This window comes from Monopterus albus, unplaced genomic scaffold, assembly GCF_001952655.1.
Source record: "Monopterus albus unplaced genomic scaffold, M_albus_1.0 scaffold80.1, whole genome shotgun sequence".
In the NCBI taxonomy this organism is placed as follows: Eukaryota; Metazoa; Chordata; class Actinopteri; order Synbranchiformes; family Synbranchidae; genus Monopterus; species Monopterus albus.
Window position 1 is genome coordinate 797,609 of NW_018127960.1, and position 23,524 is coordinate 821,132.

General features: G+C 40.8%; 2 protein-coding genes across 6 annotated transcripts in view; one reads left to right on the forward strand and one right to left on the reverse strand.

Annotated features, from left to right (window-relative positions):
• Nucleotides 1-13,380, reverse strand: part of gfra1a (gdnf family receptor alpha 1a) — an 89,331-nt gene extending 75,951 nt beyond the window's left edge. Inside the window, exons 1-5 of one of the 5 annotated variants that reach the window (XM_020606669.1) lie at nucleotides 13,291-13,380; nucleotides 12,680-13,153; nucleotides 12,027-12,103; nucleotides 9,581-9,886; nucleotides 8,649-8,729 (exon numbers count right to left, since the gene is read on the reverse strand). In XM_020606669.1, the coding sequence (XP_020462325.1) occupies nucleotides 8,649-8,729; nucleotides 9,581-9,773 (274 nt within the window). In that variant the 5' untranslated portion in view covers nucleotides 9,774-9,886; nucleotides 12,027-12,103; nucleotides 12,680-13,153; nucleotides 13,291-13,380. Of the gene's footprint in view, nucleotides 1-8,648; nucleotides 8,730-9,580; nucleotides 9,887-10,248; nucleotides 11,067-12,026; nucleotides 12,104-12,168; nucleotides 13,154-13,290 lie in introns of those variants that run through there. The other 4 variants (XM_020606668.1, XM_020606670.1, XM_020606667.1 and 1 more) reach the window with 4 other exon arrangements.
• Nucleotides 13,261-23,295, forward strand: LOC109963812 (coiled-coil domain-containing protein 172). The gene is made up of 9 exons (XM_020606672.1): nucleotides 13,261-13,270; nucleotides 13,408-13,435; nucleotides 13,662-13,747; nucleotides 15,190-15,306; nucleotides 16,034-16,199; nucleotides 17,704-17,805; nucleotides 18,528-18,630; nucleotides 22,607-22,694; nucleotides 22,939-23,295. Exons 4-9 carry the CDS (start codon nucleotides 15,208-15,210, stop codon nucleotides 22,972-22,974), a joined length of 594 nt encoding a protein of 197 aa, XP_020462328.1. The 5' UTR covers nucleotides 13,261-13,270; nucleotides 13,408-13,435; nucleotides 13,662-13,747; nucleotides 15,190-15,207; the 3' UTR covers nucleotides 22,975-23,295.
• Nucleotides 23,296-23,524: the final 229 nt, after the last annotated feature.

Consider the following 23,524-nt stretch of genomic DNA (forward strand, 5'->3'; position numbering starts at 1 on the left):
TATGTGTAAAATTATGTGTTGTCATATCAACTGTTTTACATGCTTGAAAGAATAAATCAAATCAAATCAAATCAAATTTGGTTAGAAAGTGAACAGTTGTTTTAAATGTCTTGATTACAAATACCCACAGTGTCACTAATAAAATTCACTATCACTACCCTTGTAGCATGCAACACCTGACCAGGTGTACTTAACATTCATCAGTCAAAATGTGTTTTCACACTTCCTGTCACACCACACTATGTTTTGGGGAAGCTACATATTTACTTATAAATGTCACTGTTTCAAACCTAAAGTTCTTACTGTATACTGTAAGTCTGTGGTCAGTCCTTTGCTCATTAGTCTTGCCTGACTGCATGTGCACACATATTCGTGTATAATTATCTGCGTAGGTGTCTGCAGCTGTGTATGGGAAAAGTTAATTGTCCATATTTGCATGCAGTATAAAGCAGTGGCGGAAGGCAGACCTGGCACCTGCTCCCTCCCGCTGATTTGAGCTGTCAGCTACATTTATTAACAATGACGAATCACCCCTCCGCTTCACATCCAATCAAAGACCTCTCAGAGGGACTGTGAATCTGGTCACCTTTAACTAAATGATTTTCTTGGCTCATGGTGTGCAAGCCAGCGACTGGACTGGCAACCTGATGATATGGCTGCTGTTAGAATTATTCTGCCAATGGCCCACAACCTGATCAGTCATTTTTGAAACAGTATGTTCAATTAAGTGGCCAGCTGACATGCAGCTTGATGGGAAAGGAGAATTTTAAAGGCCCTGCAAGGAAATATAACAATAAGGAGCTCTACAGTCAGTGAGACATGGAATATAAAGGTGTTCTTTTGACTTTGCCTTAAGGAATTAGATTACATCTGAACTAGGTTCAGTCCCTGCTGCATTATGCAGTACATTTTACATTGCAAGCTGACAGCTACCACTGAATCAGAATAATCTTTCTTCCACAATGGAGTGAGAAATTTCCTTAAGTTGTGCCTTTGCTCCCAAACCACCATCACTTCCAGCCCATCTGCTCAAACATCTCTTAGGATGTCTGAATAGTTCACATTACTGCTACACTAAAAGTCAGCTGACATAGCTGAGACAAGGTCAGTGAAAAACACAAATCCACAACAGACCGTGTCCTTTCAGAAAACACGAGTCTTTCTGGAACCATACACCTGAAGGATAACGTTTTTGGTCTCAGCCTGAAAGGAAGCTCTTGGGCAGAAAAGATGGAAGGAACAAGGAAAAAAGAGAGAAATCAATAGATTCTTGTAGACACAGCCTCATGTTTCCGATCTAACACGGCGCCATATTGATTGGGCTTCATGAGAGACAAGGCATGGGGTCAGTAGTGTTGTCTGTGGATTTGGAAACCTTTAACAAAACAAACTGCTATGCACGGGTTGAGACTATGAGCTTTATAGGGACAGTTTCTTCTAAAGCACTGCAGATGGATAATGTATGGACCGGTGAATGAATACATCAAGGGCGCATAGCAGAAATATGTCATGTCAGTGTACTACAAAGAACTTAAAGGCAAGGCTGCAGCTCTGGCAGCATACAGCTTCACACTAGCATTACACATGCTAATGTCTGTACCAACAATTGGTATGTAAAGTTCTCTACATGTTGTTTGTTTCATGATCGTCAACCTTGTAGATAAGGGTCTATTTGTATCCGTGTGTTAAATGGGAAGGCATGTAAAATTTACTACAGTAGGACTGTACTCAAACCAAGATGGTTCTGTGTTGTAGGAACTAGTTTGCACTTCAGCTGAAGGGAAGAACAACGGGTGAGGAATGAATGTCAGAAAGCATGTGGAAACTGAATTCTGGATAAAACTGTCTGGAAACTTTTTATTCAGAATTAAAGTAGATGTTCAAACTATACAGAGCTGCAGTTGGTCTGACATGCAGAAAAACAAAAGCTAATATTATCTTAAGGGGAGTGAGTCATTTAGCTTACAAAGACGGAGTATTTTTCTTGAGAATAAGCACAATAGTGAGGTCACTATGATTTCAAACCCAATCCAGGAAACTCATGACTTCATCAGCTGCACTGCTTGTTCCTAGAAAAACAGATTGTAAGAACTTTATTTCTGGGCTGGCATGAGTGGTGCACTCGTCCAACCTTTCTCTACCTAATGAATCTTTGCATTTTCTGTTTATTTTTGATCCAGTCACTGTTGTTTCATCTGATGAATTTTATTGTTAGCGGTGTGAGGGGAGAAATAATGAACACACATGCACAAAATAAAGATGTCAGTATTAGAGATTATGATTTTGTGTTTCCACCGGACTTTGGGATGTGCCTGAAAACAAAGCTCTAATAATAACAGTGAAGCTGTCATCCACCGTGTTGTCTCCAAAAGCAATTTGAACCACCCTGTTGTTAGAAGGTGATCTGTACCAGTCTTGATCCTACGTATTGTTTGGTGCATCACAGGCTGAAGACTAAAAGTAAGCGAGGAAACATCCACTCCAACAACAACTTCAGAAAGTAAACCCTAATTCTGCCTGGTGGTATAGGACTGTTTATATCCAGAGTAACTCCCAGCTACAAATACATTTGACTGAATAAGTGTGAAGCAGTGAACGGCAGAAAGAAGAGCAAGTGTGCTCAGTCAACCAACTCAGGATAAATAAAGGCAGAAAAATAAAGTTAAGAGAACAGGCAGGATGCACTCTCTCTCTCTCCAAAAGATACAGCACAATAAATTATGTTTCTACCGCTGTAACTCCTCTGCATTCCCTCCCTGACTATATCTCGCACTCACATAACACACACACAGATGCAGGCATACACACAAACACAAGCAGGGAAAAAGATAGCAGTAGACGCTCTTATCTCTAAACACTGGCAGCTCATAATGAGAGTGACTTCCTCTGCAGCCAGTGGGTGAGTGGTGCTGACAGCCTCTCAGCCCTGCACGTCAGCACAGGGGAATTTGAAGCACTGCCTCGGCTTGACAGCCGGGCCACGCACTTACAGATGTTTTCACACTCACAGTACGCACACACTTATATGCACACATCGTTGCAACTGCGCTTCAAGGTTGATTTCAGAAGTAGGAGGGAGGAGGACAAGATGTGTTTGAAGTCTTGACACTTGGAAGAGACACAATACTGAGCTTTGGTGTATTGGGGCTTATGAGTGGTGAGTGGGTGATATACAGAGAGCTGCTGTACCAGCCAACTTGGAGGAGGACAGAGCTTATGGAGAGAGTTTACACCATAAAAAATGAAAATTCATTACAAACCACAGAATGCAATTTGTGATTACTGCAGAGCCACGTGCAGAGAACTGGGAAGATACACAGGTTGGAGTTCAGTGGCTCCAATGCTCAAATAAATCTGTCTAGATTTAGATTAATTTTAAGTAACAGCTGCTGATACCCTTGACATGTAAGGACAGGGAAACACATGGAGGAGAAGGATTAGAAAAGTTTAATTGTCAAAGTAGGTGTTAAATCTCCCATATTGCCCTGTTTACTATAAAGTTTCAAAGTACAAACTGCCGTTTAAGGTAAGTGCTGCCAACCTAAATACTGTATTATCCCTTCAAAACTGCAGGAGAACTGTAAAAGGTCAGCCCACAGGCCAGACGGAAAATCATAGTAGTATAAACTCATCTTTATTCATAGCTTGCACCTTCTGGAATCTGTGACATTCTTATCCATTTTCACCCACTGCCACCCCATCATTTACCCACAGCTTCTGTTGTTAAGTCACTTTTGGCTGCTGCCCAAACTGTCGGTTACGTTTAGTATCACTTTTTGCTCCGTGGTAGATTTGTCTCACCTCTCAGCGTATTGCTTCTAAATGACAACTGGCTCACACAATAAAACAGTCTTATCTGCAAACAGAGCAGTCATGCACTATGATCTTTGTAGTGATTTGCCAGAATGCAATGAAACTATTGCAAGTTACTCATTCTGCAGATACAGGAATGTATTGTTTAAGTCAAGCATACCTCAGTTGTGCTTTGGCAGTCCATAGGAATTAAAAATGAGATGATGATGATGATGATGATGACAAACTGGGCATGCAATGCTGTATATTTCTAGATATTCAAAATGTTGAAAAACAAGACGATGCAGAACAAGAACAAGAAGTAGCAGATGAAGAGGTGGGAAGAGGAAAATAACAGGTGGAGAAGAAGTTTTAAATGGGACCCAAAAGGTACCTGGAACAGCAGGTGATCATGAATACAGTAATACAAAACCTCCCCAGGCGATGAATTCATCCATTTCCTATGCTGCTTTGATTTTCCCGCAGCCTGGACCAGATGGTGCGGCAGTAATTCCAAGTCCACTTGAATCTGAGAATAATGCTGTCTGTTTCTGTGTTGCTCCCTCCTGCATGGATCACTGACTCATAAACACGGGCAACTGGTGAGAAGAAAAGCAGCCATTTCATCTAAACTCTGCTCTTTCCATCCTCTAAGCTTACACAAACTCACACAGTGCAATATAAAATTATTGCTTTTCTACTCAGTGTGATGTCTGTTTGTTTACTGATTTACTAAGCTAGCCTCTAACAAAACCAACATATCTCTAGAAAGGTTACACATCATAACGTACCAGTATACACACAGTGAATGAAAACGCCACATGTGCAGTAAGAAATGTTTAGTTTATATCTAACACAGGTATACTTCTCTGCATCTACATATCTCATCCATGTTGTATGGGATCAAGTGAGACCAGCACACTTTTTCCACTAATGGGGAAAATGCACTGAGCCCTTTAACTAAAAGGGAGTCACCAAAACAGAGAAAGAGGGAAAGAAAGATAAAGGAGACCGGGCATAGACATGTTAAGAAAGGAAAGCAAGGAAAGCAATGAACAGCCTGCATTAAAAACTGAAGTACTGACAAAATAAAAGAAGTGTGCATGCTTTGCTATGTCTTCAAACACAATATCTTGTTTACTGTCACCACAACTGATGTGTTCAAGTTGTCATCATGTCATCACAGGAATGAATATATGATGGAATTGGCAACTCTCAAAAAAAGACTGTTCTGTATTATGAAAACCATTTATAACATTTCTGTGAAAATACGATGTTATCACCAGGTACTCGACAGTTTCTGATAGTTGTTGTATGTGTGCTATGTTCATACTTTAAGGAGAGTGGCTGCAATGTATCATCTCCTGAATGATCACATCAATCGACAGGAAAGATGACGGGGCTGCTGATCCTGCAACACTTCCTGCAGATTCCAAGCAGCAAAGATATGCTGACACCGACAGGACGGACTGCCAAAGCAAACAACACGACATTCAATCTGTGCTGCTTCTGAAGTCCATTAAAACCAGGGCTGCCTGCAGCAATCTGAAATCCTTAAATATGCAACAGTGCCAACGTCATGTCCAGAAGTAGGCCTCAGACAACACGATTCTTTCAAAAAATGAATAATCAAATATCTAATGTAAGGACTGCGCAACCAGTTTTCTCTAAAAACACCACTGCAACGTGCTGCTACTCTCAGTAGCTGACTTTTTTGGTGCAGAAAAGTGAGCTGCTTACATTTTGATTGTGACTCACTGGACTCAGGCCAGGAGGTAACAGCACTGTGCCCCAGGTACCAGAACATCATTAGGTAAATGAGCCCAGTGGAACCTCTGTGTGTTGTGTGTGTGTGTGTGTGTGTGTGTGTTCATCTATTAGCCTGAATGTTATATACACATGTATATTTCTTAACAAAAATCGACTTAGATTTAGTCATTTAATTTAAACATTCTATCATGTTTTATTATTTATTAAAATTGTGTTTACAAACACAAACAAGCAATAGCCTCTTCCAGAGCTTGACAGTGACTAATGACTAGTAATGTAGATGATGACGTAGTAAAAAATATGATCATCTGTGAGACGCGTTACAGCTTGTGGGATTATGGCACGTGTCTTCTGTTACACACAGGCTCTAACAAACGTGCCTTTTCTTGTTGAATCTTAATACCTGCATTCTTTACTGTACATCATAACCCTACCTCAGTTGCATATCCAGTAAGTCTGTGTGGCCCAGAAGGCACCCTACATGTCTCTCTAATGAAATCAGACTGATGCCTATGGGTGTGTCACTGGAAACAAGTGTCCAGGGCACAGCAGTGTGTGTCTGTTCATCTGTGCACTGTATGTATGTGTGTCACTAGAGTCAGAGACATGGAGTTGGTTATGGAATTACAGGATCAGGGTGGCTGCCTATTGCTCCTATGGCTGGGGATCACTGACTTGTACTGAGAAACACAAGGCATGTTTGGAGAGCCGAAAAACGGGGTTGACCACAGACTGACGACACAAATCACAAACTGGGGCCTGAAACCTCCACACATTCCACAAAAATAAAACTGTGTCCTTTACTAATTTGCACTATGAACCACAATAAAAGCTCTCATTAGTATTTTATCTTTCAGCATCACACTGAAGGTATGTGAAAGGTGCAGGTGATACAGGAGACCTAAGAAAATAGAACCTATAGAAAGACAATGAGAAAAACTATCAAATTGTGTAGTGTACTGCACTCTAGTACCACTCCTACCTGCAATATAAAGTTCTGTGTGCATAATTTAAAAACTAGAATCTCAGGAGAGTACATTTTATATCAGGCCCTTTTCAAATTATGTATGTTTTATGGCTTTTTTGGTATGATTTTCTAGATCTGTGCTGCACCACAAACAGAAACATATAAAGCTGTTTGAGAGATCACAAGCAAGCTCTAATCATCTCTGCCTCACTCCTTCGCCTGTCACCTTGCCCTTTGAGTTCCATAGAAAGCACAGAAGAGGCAGAGTGAGCTGATGCTTTCTCTTTGAGCACTCCCACCCTCTTAGCCTTACCCTGGCATTCACTGACCTACCCTCACCTCTGCAGCCTTCTCCTCTCACCCTCCATCCCCTGCTTTATGACTCTCCTCTAATGATCAGATGCTATTCTTCTTCTAGCTTGAACCTTTAAATTCTGTCAGTGGTCATGCTTTCCAGGATAAACCCAGACTGACCTGACCTGTCAAAAGAGAGCTTTAAACAAATCTCTCAGTAAATATAACAAGGTACTTGCAACAGCAGTCAAGTGGACCCAACGTACAGTAGTTTGGGACCTTCCAAAAAAATCGATGGGGTCCATACTGTAAATAAATCTAACATTCCCAAGATGAATAAAAATGAAATAAGTTGTTGTATGTTACACAACATGACATTTTTTCCTAAACTTTACTCGCTTCTTCAGCCTGAAAAGGAAAAATCATTTATCTCAACTGACAAGGACTCACATCTAAATGTTGCTTCATTTTAATGTATCACAAGTCAAAAAGACTTTGAACCACTGAATTACTTCCTAGAAATTTAATCAACAACCATCTCAAAAACTGATCAGTCATTTGAGTCATTTAGAAAATCTTTACCTTGGGCTGTGAGAAATTGCGCTCTGCATATTTTCATTAAATTTCAACATATGAGATAATTAATTGAGCAAAAAAAAGTAACCTACAGTTTAATTAATAATGACAATAATGAGTTGTTGCAACCCCACTCTCCATAAGTGTACAGTAATGACAGACTCAGGCTGATATGATGGCTGAGAGAATACTGTACATGCCAAGCCATACATCAACATAACGAGCCATTCAGACAACAAATAAGGAATGCCAGCCTTCACGACAAGAATGACACTATAAATCTGTCTGTTCCCACACCTGGAACCTGCAGCTCCGGCTGTCGAGAGATGGCACATGTCTGTGGAGTGAACTATGATCCTGTGCTGCACATTCTTCAGCCCTGATGGCCTGTGGGTGTCTCGCCCTTTGCTGGGACCCACTGGCATATTAAGGGCCAGGGTCATATACAGTAGTTTGCTTCCTGTGAAAGTCCTCTTTTTCTACACAGAGGAGCAAGAGGAGAAAATAGGCTTTACAAAAAACGCTGACTTCTCAGTCAGTGATTTGTATCTGTACCTCCCCACCTACATTATGAGCTCACCCTGCTGTAGGAGAAGCATTTGATTCTGAGACAGAGGAAACAGGAAAAAAGGCTCCACTCTATCAAAAGGGGTCAAAATATCAGCCTTGTTGTTTGAAGATCTGGGTCGGATTAGACATAGTACTCATCTGCAATTTAATAATGAAATTGTTAGCAGCTACATCACTGTACCACATTCATACATCAGTGTTTCAAATACCCAAAGCAGGCTTCAACTGTGGGAGCACGGAGCAGTTGAGTGGCTGTGAAGAAGGGAATAACATCGCCATCTAGAGGCTTGAGTCAAGCTCACTCCCACACATAGATGTGAACAGAAAATTGCCTGTCATGCTTTTCCACATTACTGACAGAGCTACTCACTCATGCTCTTTTCAACAAGTGGATTCAAACAGCCACAAGCTGTCCACAACCACAGCTAACTACACTAACAACAGAGCCCTCCTTCTACATCTGAAGCATTTATCCACTGCTTCTTGGTGAGACCCAGAACTATAGCTCCCTAATGCAAGGTCACTTCTAGTCAGCATGCAGTATTGCTGGGGCAAAACCGAGGGGAGAGGAAGGCAGACAGCAGAGAGAATGAGGGAGGATAATACTTGACACACAAATAACCTTCAATAAGAGCGTGCACAAAGGAATGACTCCACAGAGTAGATTATTTGTTCTTACCAATAATGGGAGCCAGGCGGAAAATGTCAGATAGACGGCTGTTCACGGGTTCATATGGAGAATCCTCCAAGAAATCATTACCTGTGAGGAAGGCAAGTCGATGTTAGACATCCATAGATAGACAGACAGACAGACAGATTTTAACCCCTCCTGTTTTATCATCCCTCACCCGTCACATTGGCCTGCGTGTGACATGGTTATTTGGGTCAGTCGATATCCATGCTTGCGCACAGCCACACGCTTGAATAGGCAGGTTGGTCAGCTGTGCTGCGCAACTGGAAGTCAACTCACTGATGACTGGATACAGTTCAGGGACTAAAAGGCCCCCCTGCTGTGATCAACACTTTAAGATGGCGCTGCCAGCGCTGAGGGGCTTCATGCTCCATTAGCTTCAAGGAAAGTGATTTAGGAGGTCAAAAAGTGCCTCAGCTCTGTAGGACTGTGGATGTGAACCAAGTCAGGGGCCAAATTTGAATGAAAGTTGAGTGACTACGCATGATCACACCGGACTGTTAAAGACAGAGCTTTGTAAAACTTCTAAAGTTTTTGGATGCTTATGAGGGAATGTGAGGACTATAGCGGCTAGGGGAGATAGGGCAACCAATCATCAACCCATTTACAGAACAGATCAGAAAACCTGCTGGGAATGTCCATTTCACCATAACTATAGCTGCTATAACTATATAATATATATATAACTATATTTAAATGTGCCAGTGCTGCCCAGTCGAAGACATGGGAGACTTTGTGGGGGTTTTATAGCATCGCCAAACAAGAAGCAGTGACACTGTGGGGCTGACTGATTCTCTTAGAGACCTTTAAACTAAATCACAAATTCTACTGCCTACACCTGTCAATCACAATCTGCTCTAGGGGTGTGGCTGCATCTTGGGGTGGTTCTTGACAAGTTCCACCAAAAGAACTAAACCAACCTTGTAATGTCTGGTAGATTCCCCAGTATATGCGCAGGCAGTTCTTCTCTTTCTTCATGCCCCTTTTACACCGGCAGTTATACAGCGGGCTCTGTTTGAGCGCGTCCATGGCGTTCCTGCACTCGTCCTTGGCCTCCAGGCCCGCCACCATGCTGAAGTTGCTCTCCTTACCGCCGGCCACGCACTGTCTCATCGTGCGGTACTTGGTGCTGCACGCTTGCTCCTTCAGACACTGCTCGCTGGCCCTGACACAGTCCAGCCGGGTGGGCACACCACGCAGGTTCTCCTCGGCGTAAGACAACACATCTGGAACGAGAAGCCACATTTTAACAATAAAAGTAATAATGCACCTTTGAGCGCCATTTGTATAGTTATTCACAGTAAATATTCAAAGCTTAAAGAGATTTGCCAGTGACAACGTGAAAACTCTGTGTCACGGAAACTGAAAATCCGGAGTTGAGTGAAAATGACTTTCACTAAAGGACCGACAGCGCAGTTTTCCATGTACTAGTTTAGGAAACCTGTGGTTTAGGCTACTGGACGTGTTACTCAGATTCAGAGAGCAGTCGCTGCCTTTCGGACTCCAGTTATTATAGTGCTCATAACCAATGAGGTGAATTATTATCAAACTGTCAGCTTTTGGTTTTAATGAACCAAGTAAAACTTACCTAAAAGAGGCAAAAGAACATACAGTGCTGCGATAATCATCGTCTTCTTCTCAGTATGAAGCATTAATCCTCGTTTGAACCAAATTTGCAAACTAAGAACGACTTAACAGTAGTTTAATTCCCAGGGTACTTCCACTGTATTAAAATCCATTGAAAAGACGCAGCAGTGTGCGCGCCGATGAAACATATCCTGCTCGACTCGTGCGAGAAATTATTTCCCCTCCAAAAAGTGCCAAGTCCTGATTCCGCAGGTTTTTTTCTGACTCTTCGTAGTGTATAGAAAAATAATGGTTCTTTCTTTCCTTTCCGCGGGCTGGTCTTCTCACCGCCGAGAGACAAAGACAAGGGATCAGAGCAGCGGTGGACGCGAGTCGGGCGACTGTCCTCCAGCTCCAGCCAGTGGGATGCTTGTGTCTGTGCGTCTGAGCGCACCCAGCCAACTGAAGCCCCACAGCTGTCTAGCGCATTCAGCAGCAGGAGAGTGCCAGCTTCGCATTAAAGTACAGTGATCTTATCATAAATTTACAAAGATGGGCTCCTATCACAGCAAACTCACTCCCTTACTATGTCAATACTATAACAGCAGCACAGGCAATAAATAATTAGCGTTAAGTTCACTTAACTCTCCCAATGAGCACCCGGAGACAAGTCCCAGTGGGTGTACAGCAGCACAGTGATCATTTGGAAAGGTTTCCGTCACTGTAGCTCACTCACTGCAAAACTCTACAGGGGTAGTGTGTTTAATTCGCTTTCCACAACACATACCCCACAAATCACCGGTCTAGTCCTTTATAATCAAAACTGTATGTTATAAAATGAAGCTAGCTCCTCAGCTGCTGATGTGTGTGGGCTGGTTTACATTTCACTGGGCTAAAGTTGACAGGAAGAGGTCAAAGAGCATGGCTTAAGTGCTTTTTTTATTGCATGACAGCAACATGTGGAATAGCTTATATGGCAGTTTGTTATATCTGGAGCCCTTTCTTCACTTGAGTGCCAATTGAGCGACAAAATAAATGGACATATTGCGGCTGAACACTACGCACTGTGGCGTATTCATGATGTTTGAAGCACACGTGGCTCCTCCCAGTTTGCTATAATGTTAGTGAGGAAGAAGCTGGCAACGGTGAAGAGGCTGCCGGGTAGTGATGCTGACACACTCCGGGTTCTGTGCTGTTGATGGCCTGTGATACCCTTCAAGTAAAGCTGTCCTCAGTCCACACCGTGAGTGGACCCTGTGTGGCTGTCGCCATCTGTTGGTAGTTCTAAAGCCAAGGTCACTGTCTTAACTATTTTATGATACAGTATGTTGGGATTAAAATATGAGCATCCCATTTTGAACGCCTTTCTGTGATCAACGTGATCAACCTATGGCAGGAAATCAAACAAACAAAACACAGATGATGCATCTTGCGGATTGTAATTCTTCCTACAGTTCATTGATTGTCGATATGGTCTATTCAAACCACTTGGCCAAATACATGGGACCAGACTATGTCAATGAGCCTTTCTGCATTAAAGACAGGGCCGAATCAATCAAGGATGCTGCGTATACCACCAGTAAATCAGCCCTGTACACACATACAGGGAGACGGAGCTTCATTCGAAGATCAGTGAAAAATCCCTTATTGGAAAGGAAGCTGCAGGTACAATGAATCAGTCCTACAATGAATCAGTCACCTTTCCAAAAAGACTGTTATCTCTGCGTCCACAGCTAAGTTTGCACAGGACATGACTGGAAAAGAGACAGAAAATGAGTACAAATCAACGGGTACAGTCACCTTTCCAAAAAGACCTTTATCTCTGAAACAGGTCTGCCACAGGCCAACGTCCACAGCTACGTTTGCACAGGACATGACTGGAACAGAGACAGAAAATGAGTACAAATCAACGACAGCTTATCTAATTTAATTGTATGCTTACACTTTGATGACTTTGCTGTTCCGAAGTCTCCAAAGGGAACCTTTTCAGCAGGGACAAGGCTCAGCCTGGTGATTTACGAAAAGCCTCAATCAATATGTGATATTAATTTTGCTAATGAATGTCAAAATGATGTAGTCCTCGGGCCATTTAACGTTTCACGCTGTAATGCGCTTCATGGCACCGGATCAGAAGCCTTTTCTGTCCCAGTGGTGAAAGGAGAAAATTGGTCAAAGTCAGTGGTTCTGTGACAAATGAACTCAGCTGGTCCCAGTGGATTAGCTACAGTAGAGAGAGCTGAGTGTGCACAGCAATAATGCTCAACCCTGAAGTGAGTGGAGACCTACAAATGGGCTCAGGGACAACATTTGGGTAAAGCTGCTGTAAGTTATGAACAGCAGATACATGTAGTGAATGGTGTCTCAAAAAAAGGCACGCGTTAATTTATTAGCAATGTATTGCTAATGGATGCTGAGCTGGACATGATTTGCGTTAGCGAGCTGTGTTGACAAACCTTATTTTATCGGCAGGAGTCGTTTTCTTTGCATGTTTTACAACTGTACTGCACCTGTTAGCGTTTCGACTTAAACTTGTACCAACATAAAGTAAAAAAACAGTGTTTTATTATCAACTTTAGAGTTATTTACAATGTATGGAGGAAAAAAACGAACTAAATCACATAGCCTGGAGGTGACGTGACGTAGGGTGGGCGGGGTCACTGGCGTAGCTTTAGCTAGTTAGCATCATAGTTAGCCCTGATACAAGCTAGGACCAGGGCAGTAATTAGCTGGTTGAAGAAGGCACGTTATTGATTGAAAGGCGTGTTATTGATTGATTGTGCGATTGTACATGTTCGTTGTTTCACTGTTTTACGCACCAGTCCAGTAGGTGGCAGTAATTCAACTTTCGCTACTTGCCAACAGTCAGTGAAATCAAAGGAAGAAGAAGAAGAAAGGCTAGAGTAGAGTAGAGTAGAGTAGCTGTCAACCTTTTATCCAGTATAGGATTTGTTCCTTTGATTCTAGGTTACTTATAAGCCGTCTCTTGACTCCAAATGAGTTTAGACATACTCTTTCAACAAATCCTTCTAACTGAACAACAATTAACTGAAGAAAGTCTACAAACCTTTTATCCAGTATAGGATTTGTTCCTTTGATTCTAGGTTACTTATAAGCCGTCTCTTGACTCCAAATGAGTTTAGACATACTCTTTCAACAAATCCTTCTAACTGAACAACAATTAACTGCACAGACACAAAAAGTCAAAGAAGGTATGATTTCTCACCTGCTGGCATTTCAGCTAGAAACATAGCTGAATAACCATAAGCTAGGTGTAGTTACAGTGCCACCTAGCCAGGTCAGCAACATGAACAGCAAAGGGACCTTCCTCTTGTGTGGCCTACATATTATTTAACATTATCTTAAGTGCACCTTTTTTTGTTCAGTCCATCTTAACATTAGCCTACTTATTTTGTTAATCAGTTATCTTTGTTTCAGTCAAAGTAGCCATCATCAGATGCAATGAGAAGATCAAGAGCACCACTGAGAAGTATGAAAACACCAGAGCTGAACTTGATAAAAAGGTCAGGATATGTTACAGTGTGTGTTTTATCTTTACTGCCTTGCTCATGTGTGAGTTATAACATTTTATGGCATGAGAGCAACATTGATACAGTGTTAATAGTATGTTTACATAGATATCTTTAGATATTTTGATTATTTGTGCAGGGTGTATTTGAAATTACTTGCAATATTATTAGTTTCCTGACACAAGACAATGCCCTAAATACATTTTAATATTTTTTTAACAGGTTCATGATATAATTTTATATTTTTAATATATTTTAATAGTTTTTTCCTGTTGTAATTGATATTGGGGGTGTTCTGGTGCTTGTTCACCAGTTTCAGTACATTTCAGAGTGAGTTACATGTTCGATGGGACTTGTGGTTTTGAACAGCCTGATATTTGCACAACATAGTACTCACTTGCATCACAGCATATCATTTGGTTTGACTTTGAACTTTGTCTCCAGATAAGTGTTTATCTGGGGTTCTTGCTTAGGGAACAATAATATCATATATTGACTGCTGGTTAATATTTTACCATTTTGTCAGTAGCGTCATCATGGGAAACCTTTATAAAACTGAGATCATTTGTAAATTTGTATGTGTTGTAAATGTAACGTTTACTTTGTTGTATAATATAGATGAATTGTTTTACCTTGAGGCAGCATACAGTATTAGTGACAGTGACACATAAGGGGAAGAAGTACATATTGATGACCTGATCTACTTTATGATTTAATTTGTTTCATCAACAGTGCAAAAGATCAATTGCAAGTGCCAGTGTAAAATCAATGGCTAATTTCCACCGGATAGCATTAGTGAAACCTTTTAGCATGTGTGAGATATGATGACAAAAGGCTTGTTGACCTTTCAAAAATATTGCTAACTTCTGCCTGTGCTTATAAAAGTGGACATCTGATTAAAAGAGGAAATTAGTGGGTCCAGTTAGAAAGGTTGCTCAATAAAACCCCATGTCTGTCAGAGTATTTGTTCTGGAAACACACAACACAGTTTCTTTTCTGACTGTTTATGAGAGCTGTCTTAATTGTACAGTAGTGTTTAGAGAACTTGGGACCTGTTTGTGCTTGCTGAAAATGTATTGTGTTTCTCTATTATCATATAAGAAACAGTAAGCTCACTTCCTCTTTGGCAGCTTGAGTAACAGTCTGAAAACTGCAAAAAAAAAAAAAAAAAGTCCAATGTCTGCACGTCAGCAGAGAGAAATATCCAGACTTTAAAACGACAGGACGGCATGTAAATGGAATATACTGTATATAGATACTTTGACAAATGAAGTCAGGATTTAACAATTTAAGAAACAGGTCAGTTTTGTTCACCATTTCTCAGTAAGGGTCACTAACATGTCACATACAGTATCTCACATGTACTGTCTCCCTCCCTGTACATCTGTCTGTCAGACTGTGTGCTTTAACTTCCTGCTCACCTGTTTGTGTTGCAGGCTCAGCAGTTGTCTGCTATGAAGTTACAGTATGGTCTGATGAAGAAATGTGAAGAGCAGATGTTGAAGCAAATGGAGGAGCTGCTCTGCCAGAAGAGCCACCTCAAGGAACGTCTAGTGGGTTCAAGTCGGAATCAATGTTTACATCTCACACCGTTATTTGGAGAGTGGCCATTGTGCCACTGTATGTTAGAACAATGGCCAGCTGTTCCTTATTTACTGCGTTACAAAGCTTTTAAAATTACTCCAACCTGTTTTTAGTGTCCACTATAAGCAGTGTACAAACCTGCAACAATGGCTGCAACTGTTATTGTCATAACCAGTTAATGTGTCAGTAATTCTTTTGATTGGTCAAATGTCAAAATAGGTAAAATTGGCCATCATAGTCCAAGATGATGCTTTCAACCATTTGATTAAAGTCTAAGAGGTATTAAATTTACAGTGATTTAAGATGGAAAAGAAGACCAGATGGTCACTGAAGAACCTCTGTCAGTTCAGTTGATAAATTGACCAGAATGGTTGACAATTTTCTGTCCATCAAATAACTGTGTCAGCCCCTCTCCCACATAAGTCTTCAAAGGGATGTCATATTTTTCAAAAAGCATTTTTAAGCTGATCCCAGATTTGCACAATTTTTGTGAAAATATGAACACAGATCACGTCAACCCACTGTGTGTATTCACAACACAGGGAGGTAGAAAAGAAAGCAAATGTAAAAATAATAGTATACAATATTACACAACAGTGAAATAACGTGCTTAAAGATAAGGATTTCCTCAGAATTCTCCTAAAATCAGTAGCAGTTGTAGAAGTCATTGTAGTATGATCCTTCTTTTCACAACAGGCCACGGTAAAGAGGAAGGCGAAGGATGAAGAAGAGAACTTCCTGCAAGAGATTTCAAGGTTCAACAGCGACTTCAGTCTTCGAGAGACCAAAGAGACAGTGTTTAAAAGCCAAATGCACACTGAGATACTGGACCTGGAGAGGGAGGTGGAATCATTATACCAAGGTCATAAAGCAGGCTTATCGTACTATTGTCACAGTAGACGTGAGTTACTTCATGCAGATGTGCCCCTTGGCTGCTTAGTTCAAAATTATTTATTTCATATAGGTGCTGCAGGTAAAGTACAGTTTGTGATAGCAGCTGTATGAATTTTAAAGATCACGACCTCTCACATGTTGACAACATACTGCAAAGTGAAAATGAGCTCATGAAGAATTTGATTTAAATGTATAGATGTGGGAGGAAAATGAAAATAACTAATTATAAAAAATATGCTCATACTACTGAGTTGATCATAAGTTGATCATGATCATTTGGGGTTGAAGGTTTGCAGGTGTTTTAGTGCCAGTTTACCATGGACCTGTCAAACCTGTCCATCTCTCTGTAAATTTACACCAAAATCTTGAAAAAGGAAGAAAGAATGAGAAAATAAACAAATTTACTAAACTCAGTTTCTCACACATAACAGTCCTAGATTAAACCTAGAAGAAGTTTTCTGTAGAAAAGTTCATTCAGCCCAAGGCTTGGTTTGCTTTGCGTCTTCACACACACAGTTACATATACCGAGTCCCTGACATGTAAAGTCCCTCATGTCATTATGAGATTTAAACTGTGTTCAGCCTACGCTCTATCACACCTGTCCTCTGCAGCACTAATGAGACTAGCTGTGAACACACCACCATTCATGTGAGTGGTAAATTCATTGGCAATAAAAGTATACTGGGTAGATGGTTTGTTTCCCTGTAGAGCTTGGAGACTATATGAATACAATAGTACATGTGTGGTGTATTTAACTCGTTAAGCTGAAAACACATAGAAGAAATCATCTGGACATAGTTTTAGGCAGAAGACATTTCACCTTTCACCCAAGAGGCTTCATCAGTTCTGTCCGACTGGTGGTGAGGAGGAGGTATTTGTCTTTACCTGTCACAGGTGGACCAACGCCTATTGTCCTGGTGTGTGTGTAGAGTGGAAATGTTTGGGTAGAGATTTCAAAAGAGTTGTAGATGGATGACAAGTTGTGTCTTAGTCCACCACCCCTGTTTAGAGAGGGGTGTTCTAATTGGACAAAAGAAGCAATGTTTGTCCAACTGGAACATGGACATGTTAACTCATTAAGTTTAACCATCAAATAACACTATTTGTAGAGAAATTCAGTCAGTGTTTATAGAAGGTAGTAGACTGCGTTTTTTGAGGCCAAGCAACATTTAATGACAAAGAAGTCTTTTCAATAGTTAGACGACAGTGAGGGTGTATTTCCCATCACTGATGACAACCACATTACACATTATATCTGGGCTTAAGAGATCAACATTATCTGATTGTGTGTTCCATTCAAGTGAATTTCAAAAATGCTTATATTGCACCTTTGCAGAAGAAAATGTTTCTTTTGTTGAGCAGCAGACGTTCATTATAGGGCAACAAATTGTTCTTTTCTCCAACTATAATCAGAGATGGAGCTGATGAGCTGCAGAAACAGTCAATTGTTCTTTTCTCCAACTACAATCAGAGGTGGAGCTGATGAGCTGCAGAAACAGTCACATGAGCTCCATGCAGGGGGAGAAGAGAATGCTCCAGCTGGAGTTACAGGGCCTGGATAGCAACCTGAAAGGTGCGTACTGTACTTCATGTCACATAATGTGGTTTTAAAAGAGTATGTACATGGAGAACTGCTACACTTCTTTTTTTTTTTTTTTTGCTTAACACACTTTATGATTCACAAACTGTGTTGTAAACCATCAATTCTCCAGCTTGTTTTTAACATTCTGTCAATGAACCTAAAGCTGGAGGGGTAAAAATAATAACAGCCAAAACCAGTTAAACACTGAAAAGTCAACCACACTGCCAAGACAGTTGAATCCTGAGTGTAGATGTTTCTGGCTCTATGGTTGGGTTAGACAGGAGATCACAAATGGCAGGAAAAATGTTTTGTAATGTAAGTTAAAGGAACCTTATATACAGACAGTATGCATTAGTAGGAAGCTGCCCAGTACAAATACAGGTGCAGGTATGTTGTAACCAAAAATATATAATGTATTACTACACTACAGGTACAGGTTTGAAGATGAAATACTATTAATAAGCCCAGTTTGAGTAAAAGAGCCATGAATACCAGAGTTTGTCAGAGGCCAAACCAATGCACAGCAGTTCTTTTTGCAGTGCTAAATTTGGCCTCAGAGAGGTCAAGTGCTTTACAGTACGAACATCCCAAGGTGATGGTGGAGGGACTATAATCCAGATTTTGTCCAGTTGTCAGCTGCCTCAGCAAATGTTTTCATGCACTTACAGAATGTGTGTCTCTTGTTGTGTCTGATTTATTACTTGTGACGACAGAGCTGGAGTGGCAGTTGAGTGAGGCCGAGGCAGTGACAGAGTCTCTGAAAGCAGAGATCCAGTTTGTCAGTCAGAAACCTCTTACTGACAGCACCTGTCTAAGGTGAGTATCATCAGCTGTCTGGACAGAGCCTGCCTCTGCCAGTGTTATGTAAGCTTGTAATATTAGTTATTATCAGGACCACAGAATGGAAGCACAGGGCAGTACCTCAAATATAGTACTTAAGCACTTAAACTTACCACACCGCTGAATAAAAGGTTTTTGGTACCACAGGGTTGGCACATGGTTCTGCTCAGTATGTCTCAGAATGTCATCCTCAATAGACATAAATGCTACTGGGAAATAAAAGCAAATAAAATACAAAGGAGCAAAATAGAACAGAACAAACTGTAAATAAATCAGTAGGATGTGTAGCAACTCATAAAACATTAACTCACAGAGGTCTCCTTAGAGCCCCTGGATATTTTAAGCTGTGCTGATGTTTAATTAGTTGTGTTTTGTGTCTTGCGAACAGTCAGAGGCCCTGTTGTACAAAGTTCAACCACTGTCCTCTCCACACAAGGACTCGGTGGTTTTCTTTACTTTAAATGCTAAAAATTCATCTCAGTAGTGGCACTCATAGCTGCAGCCGCTCTCATCATGCTAAGTGCACAGAGGAAGGAGTCACAGTGTTAACAACAGCACAACGTAACCCAGCATTCTGCATGCTTGTCAGATAAAAGGTATTATTTATGAGGCGCAGAACTGAATCACACTGTGAGAAGTGCTGAAGAGACCGGTGAGCCCAGCTTCCATCTGTATTTCTCTCTCTATCCTCCTGGCTGGAGTCCAGATCTAGAAGTGTAAATAACCGGGCATTAAGACAATTTGGCTTAATTAAGGCTCTGGCCTGCAGTGTATTTCATTCAGTCAACAAGTGGAAAAAAGAAATAGAGACTAATGTGATTGTTGCAGGGAGGTTTGTGAGGAAAAACAAATGAGGGACAGAGAGTTGCTTATCCAGCAACTTACCAACAAATGAATACAGTTTAGGAAAAATACGACTTGTGTATGTACCTGTACTGTAAACTACATGTACGGAGGAACCCCACAGCCATACGCCTTCGACTGAGGTGAGATATGTACAGTACTAAACTGTACATAGTATTCACATCCTAAAGCACCCACCCCCTCCTTCTGTGAGTACATGGAACTTTATTTAGTTCTACTGCACCTCCTGAGGGGTGCTGAAAGCAGGGGAAACAAAAGCAGAACCCTGGGCAAGGACGTTCAGTTATGGGTTGGTACAGCAGATTACACTGGAAAAGGCCTTTTAGTGTTGAAACGGTGGTAGTGGAGAGTGATACAAAGCCTCCAGTAGGTGTTTAACTGGACTGAGGTCTGCTGATTGTGAACGCTCCTGCATCGTATTCACATCCTAACCGCTGAATGGTTTGATGAGAGGAACCAGTATAGTAATGCAGCCAAACAGAACAATAGACACTGATAGCGTACACCGCTCATCAGGACTTCTCAGACACCGTCTACTCACCACATTTGAATATCATTTAGTTGTAGAATATGCATTGATCATGTCCCAATGAAAAATGACTGGTAGGTGAGCGCTGGGCCATCTTGTTACAAGACTTCCTTTATTTGATTAAAGACTGGAGATCAATAGTGTTCCAGGAAGGAGTCACTGTTACTGCTGATGCCACGACTTTGGGTAATGTCTTCTCTACAGTAACATAGATGTAAAGTGATTAACAAATCCCCAAACCTGTCTGGATGATGGTGTTTATACATGGTCTTAAAGTCATATTTTAATATGCATTTGTTTATTGTAACTCCTTTTAAATCACCTTATGCCTGTATGTAATTAGGTGTTCTCACTGTGCTTGCTAACAGGATGATACTCATGTAATCAGTCATAATACGAGCCGCCACATTCAGCTGTATGTTCTGCCTCAGCCCTATTTATTTTTCTCTGTCCATTACTCCCTCTTTATGTTCTGAGTGCCCGCTGCTTTTCCCGGCCTTGCCTTAAATCGTGCATGTGGATAGCATGTCCTGTTCATCCATCAGTCTCATCAAATATACGAGGTTCTTCATTATCCCTGGGCTTATTAGCCTCAGGAAGTGCTGAGGATGTGGCTTTGGATGAGAGGGGCCCCCTCTCACTCATTCTTCTGATCATCCATTCTGAACTGAAACCATCAATCCTGTCTTCAGCCACTGCAGCGTCTCTTTAAAACGCATATTTAACTCTGCGCTTATTGATTGTTGGAAATTGAATGCATGTCAATTTGAATGAGTGCTACAGTCATTTAAAAAGTGTTCAGTGTGCAAAACAGGGCGGCTGATGGTGCAGATTGTTCACTGTCACAGAATAGAAAGATACCTGAAATATCCAGTCAGTGTGCTTGGGACTGATGGCTTAGAAGCTGTAATGTAGGTTTTGATGTGTAGGGTTTTCCTCTTGATATATTACTGCTCTATCAGTTGTGAAGTCGCATTCAAAGATGTCACGGTACTGCAGGAATCTAATAAAACTCTGCAGAGACGCCCGCTATCCAGTGTGCCAAATGAGTGTCTTCCTGGTAGAAACAACATTGTGCTGTGGCAGCACTCACCTTAAAAACTGATTGTTAGGTTCCACAAAGTGTGAATTTTAAAACACTGCTGCTGATTTTCAGACAGTGAAAATACAATTTTTGTTTTGTTCTTTTATTGTTTCATTAACTTCCAATAAAAGAAAGACAGAGGCTTGTCGTAGATGTAGCCCAGTGCACTTCCTTCACACTCGCCTGCTGTATAACAGCCAAGGCATTCATTGGCTTTGAAAATGTTTTCCAGAGGTAAACTGAACTGAATAAAGCAGTTTAATGTTCATTTATGAAGTTAGAGTGTGAATTATTTCTTTTTTTTACTATATGATCAGTTTTTACAGACAGAGATAGTTTTAGTTTATAACAGAGGGGCAGCGTGTCGTGTTCCCAGAAGGTTCAGGTTGTCGCCTTTCTTCTGCCTGCATGTTTCAAACTGTTTGTATCTGATTCTTTACGAACAAGAGGTTGTTACAGGAGCAATGACCGAAGGTTACAAGTGTTCAGAGATCATTACTTTTCTTCTTTTTGCCTAAATTTTCTGTAAAGTATAAAACTGATGCTTTTCAACCAGCATTGTTTTGCCCTGTCTGCTGCAGCGGAGACAAAACTTTACAAAGGTATGACAGAAACCACAGTCAGTGCACGTAATCCTGAGATTATTACTGCAGTGTAAACAACAGAGTCAACCAGGATGCCATGATCATGAAAACTGACAGTGGACTAAGAGTAAATGAAATAGCAGGTCTGGATTACTCCTCAGTAAACAGGCACTGCAATAATGCACTTCTGAGTCTTGATCTAATGTGTTTTGGTTGGTGTGTCCCTCCTCATTTTGATTTCTTTTCCTGCAACCACGCATTTTAAAGTCTGCTGTTGGCTACAGGCTGATGATTTCAGTGTGACAAATGTATACAATTGATTTATTGCTGTCTGTTAATTTGTCCTTTGGAGCCTTCTGGAAATCTTCACCCCTGTGCAGCTTATTAGAGCAGGACTTCTTTCTACAGCTGTGTTATTTTTCAAAACATATTTGGATATTTATTGTATTTACAGAGCAGGGGTACTCAGTCTTTTATCAGGTCAAAGGTGACACAATGATCTAAGGTACTGACAGCAGTATGTTTGAGGCAAGAATCATACGACAGGTGTGAGCTAAGTATCATAAAGTCCTATTTCCTGTTAGTCTACAGCAGCTTACAGCAAGTTATTGTGCATATTACTAGTAAAAATATTGAAATAGAAAGCATCTTATTTGTTATTTATGTGAAATTGGGATATACTGGATTATGTGTGAGCATTCTGTGCCACTATCGTCATGAGCACCACTATAGTTCATTTAGTTTTGTTTATTTTCTCAGTGATTAAAACATTTCAAAAAGCTTCAGATTTCAATATAAAGAACTGAAAATGCTGAAGCTTCTTGTTACAAATTGCTCTTTAATTAGTTTTCATCCACCAGTTTTAGAAACTGACATTGGTTTGTTTACCAGATTGAGAAAGGAGCTGGAGATGCATAAAGAAGGAGAGCTGGAGCTGCTGCGAGAGGCGCTCCGTTCAGAAATACAGCTTCTGCAGTCGGTGAGTTTCTGTGTAGTGAAGGAGGCTTTTGTTCAGTCGAATGAAAACTATTTTCAGAAGGGACACAGTCATTCATATTCTGCTAGAACCAGACCGGGCCACAAAAATATCATTCACATCGACGGTGCAGTACACTGATCCTCAGTTTCAAGCAGTTAAAGCTCATTCATGTTTTACCTGAGTTTATAGGTTTTTATTCAATTTGTCTGCCTTGTTTTTTTTGTTTGTTGTTGTTTTTTTGCAGAAGCGGGGCAGCAGCCAGGGACGTGAGCAGCATTAGATTTGGCACAACTGTGAGATTGGAAACGAAATGTGTTGTAATAATATTTATCCAAATGCAGGTTTTATCTTTACAAGGACTGTTTGTTCTTTAATATTCACTTGGAGACATTGCATGAAAAAAGCACATCTGTTGGGTGAGTGACCTCAGTTAGTAGACAGACCAAGAGACTGTATGTACGTTGTTACTGGAAGAACTTAAAAAAGAGGTACAAATGTTAAAGTTGTAATTTTAAAAATACACTGCAGTTTTGTTTCTATCTTCAGCCACTTGTTTTAACGTGAAATATTACATTACATTTATGTTCACTAGCTAAATAAAACAAACTGAATGAAGTGTGTGTCACTGCTGGAATATCAAGGCTTTCTGAAAAGTGATTTTATACTGCCCTCTGGTGGACATAGCGTAACACTGCTGTGATATGGGTTGAGTCAGCTTTTCATGCTGAAACACTGTTGAACTGTATTGAATTTATTAACAGACTGAAACACATTTCTTTATTACTGCATGTTAGTTGAACTCCAATAACATTTCATTGTGATTTCATTAG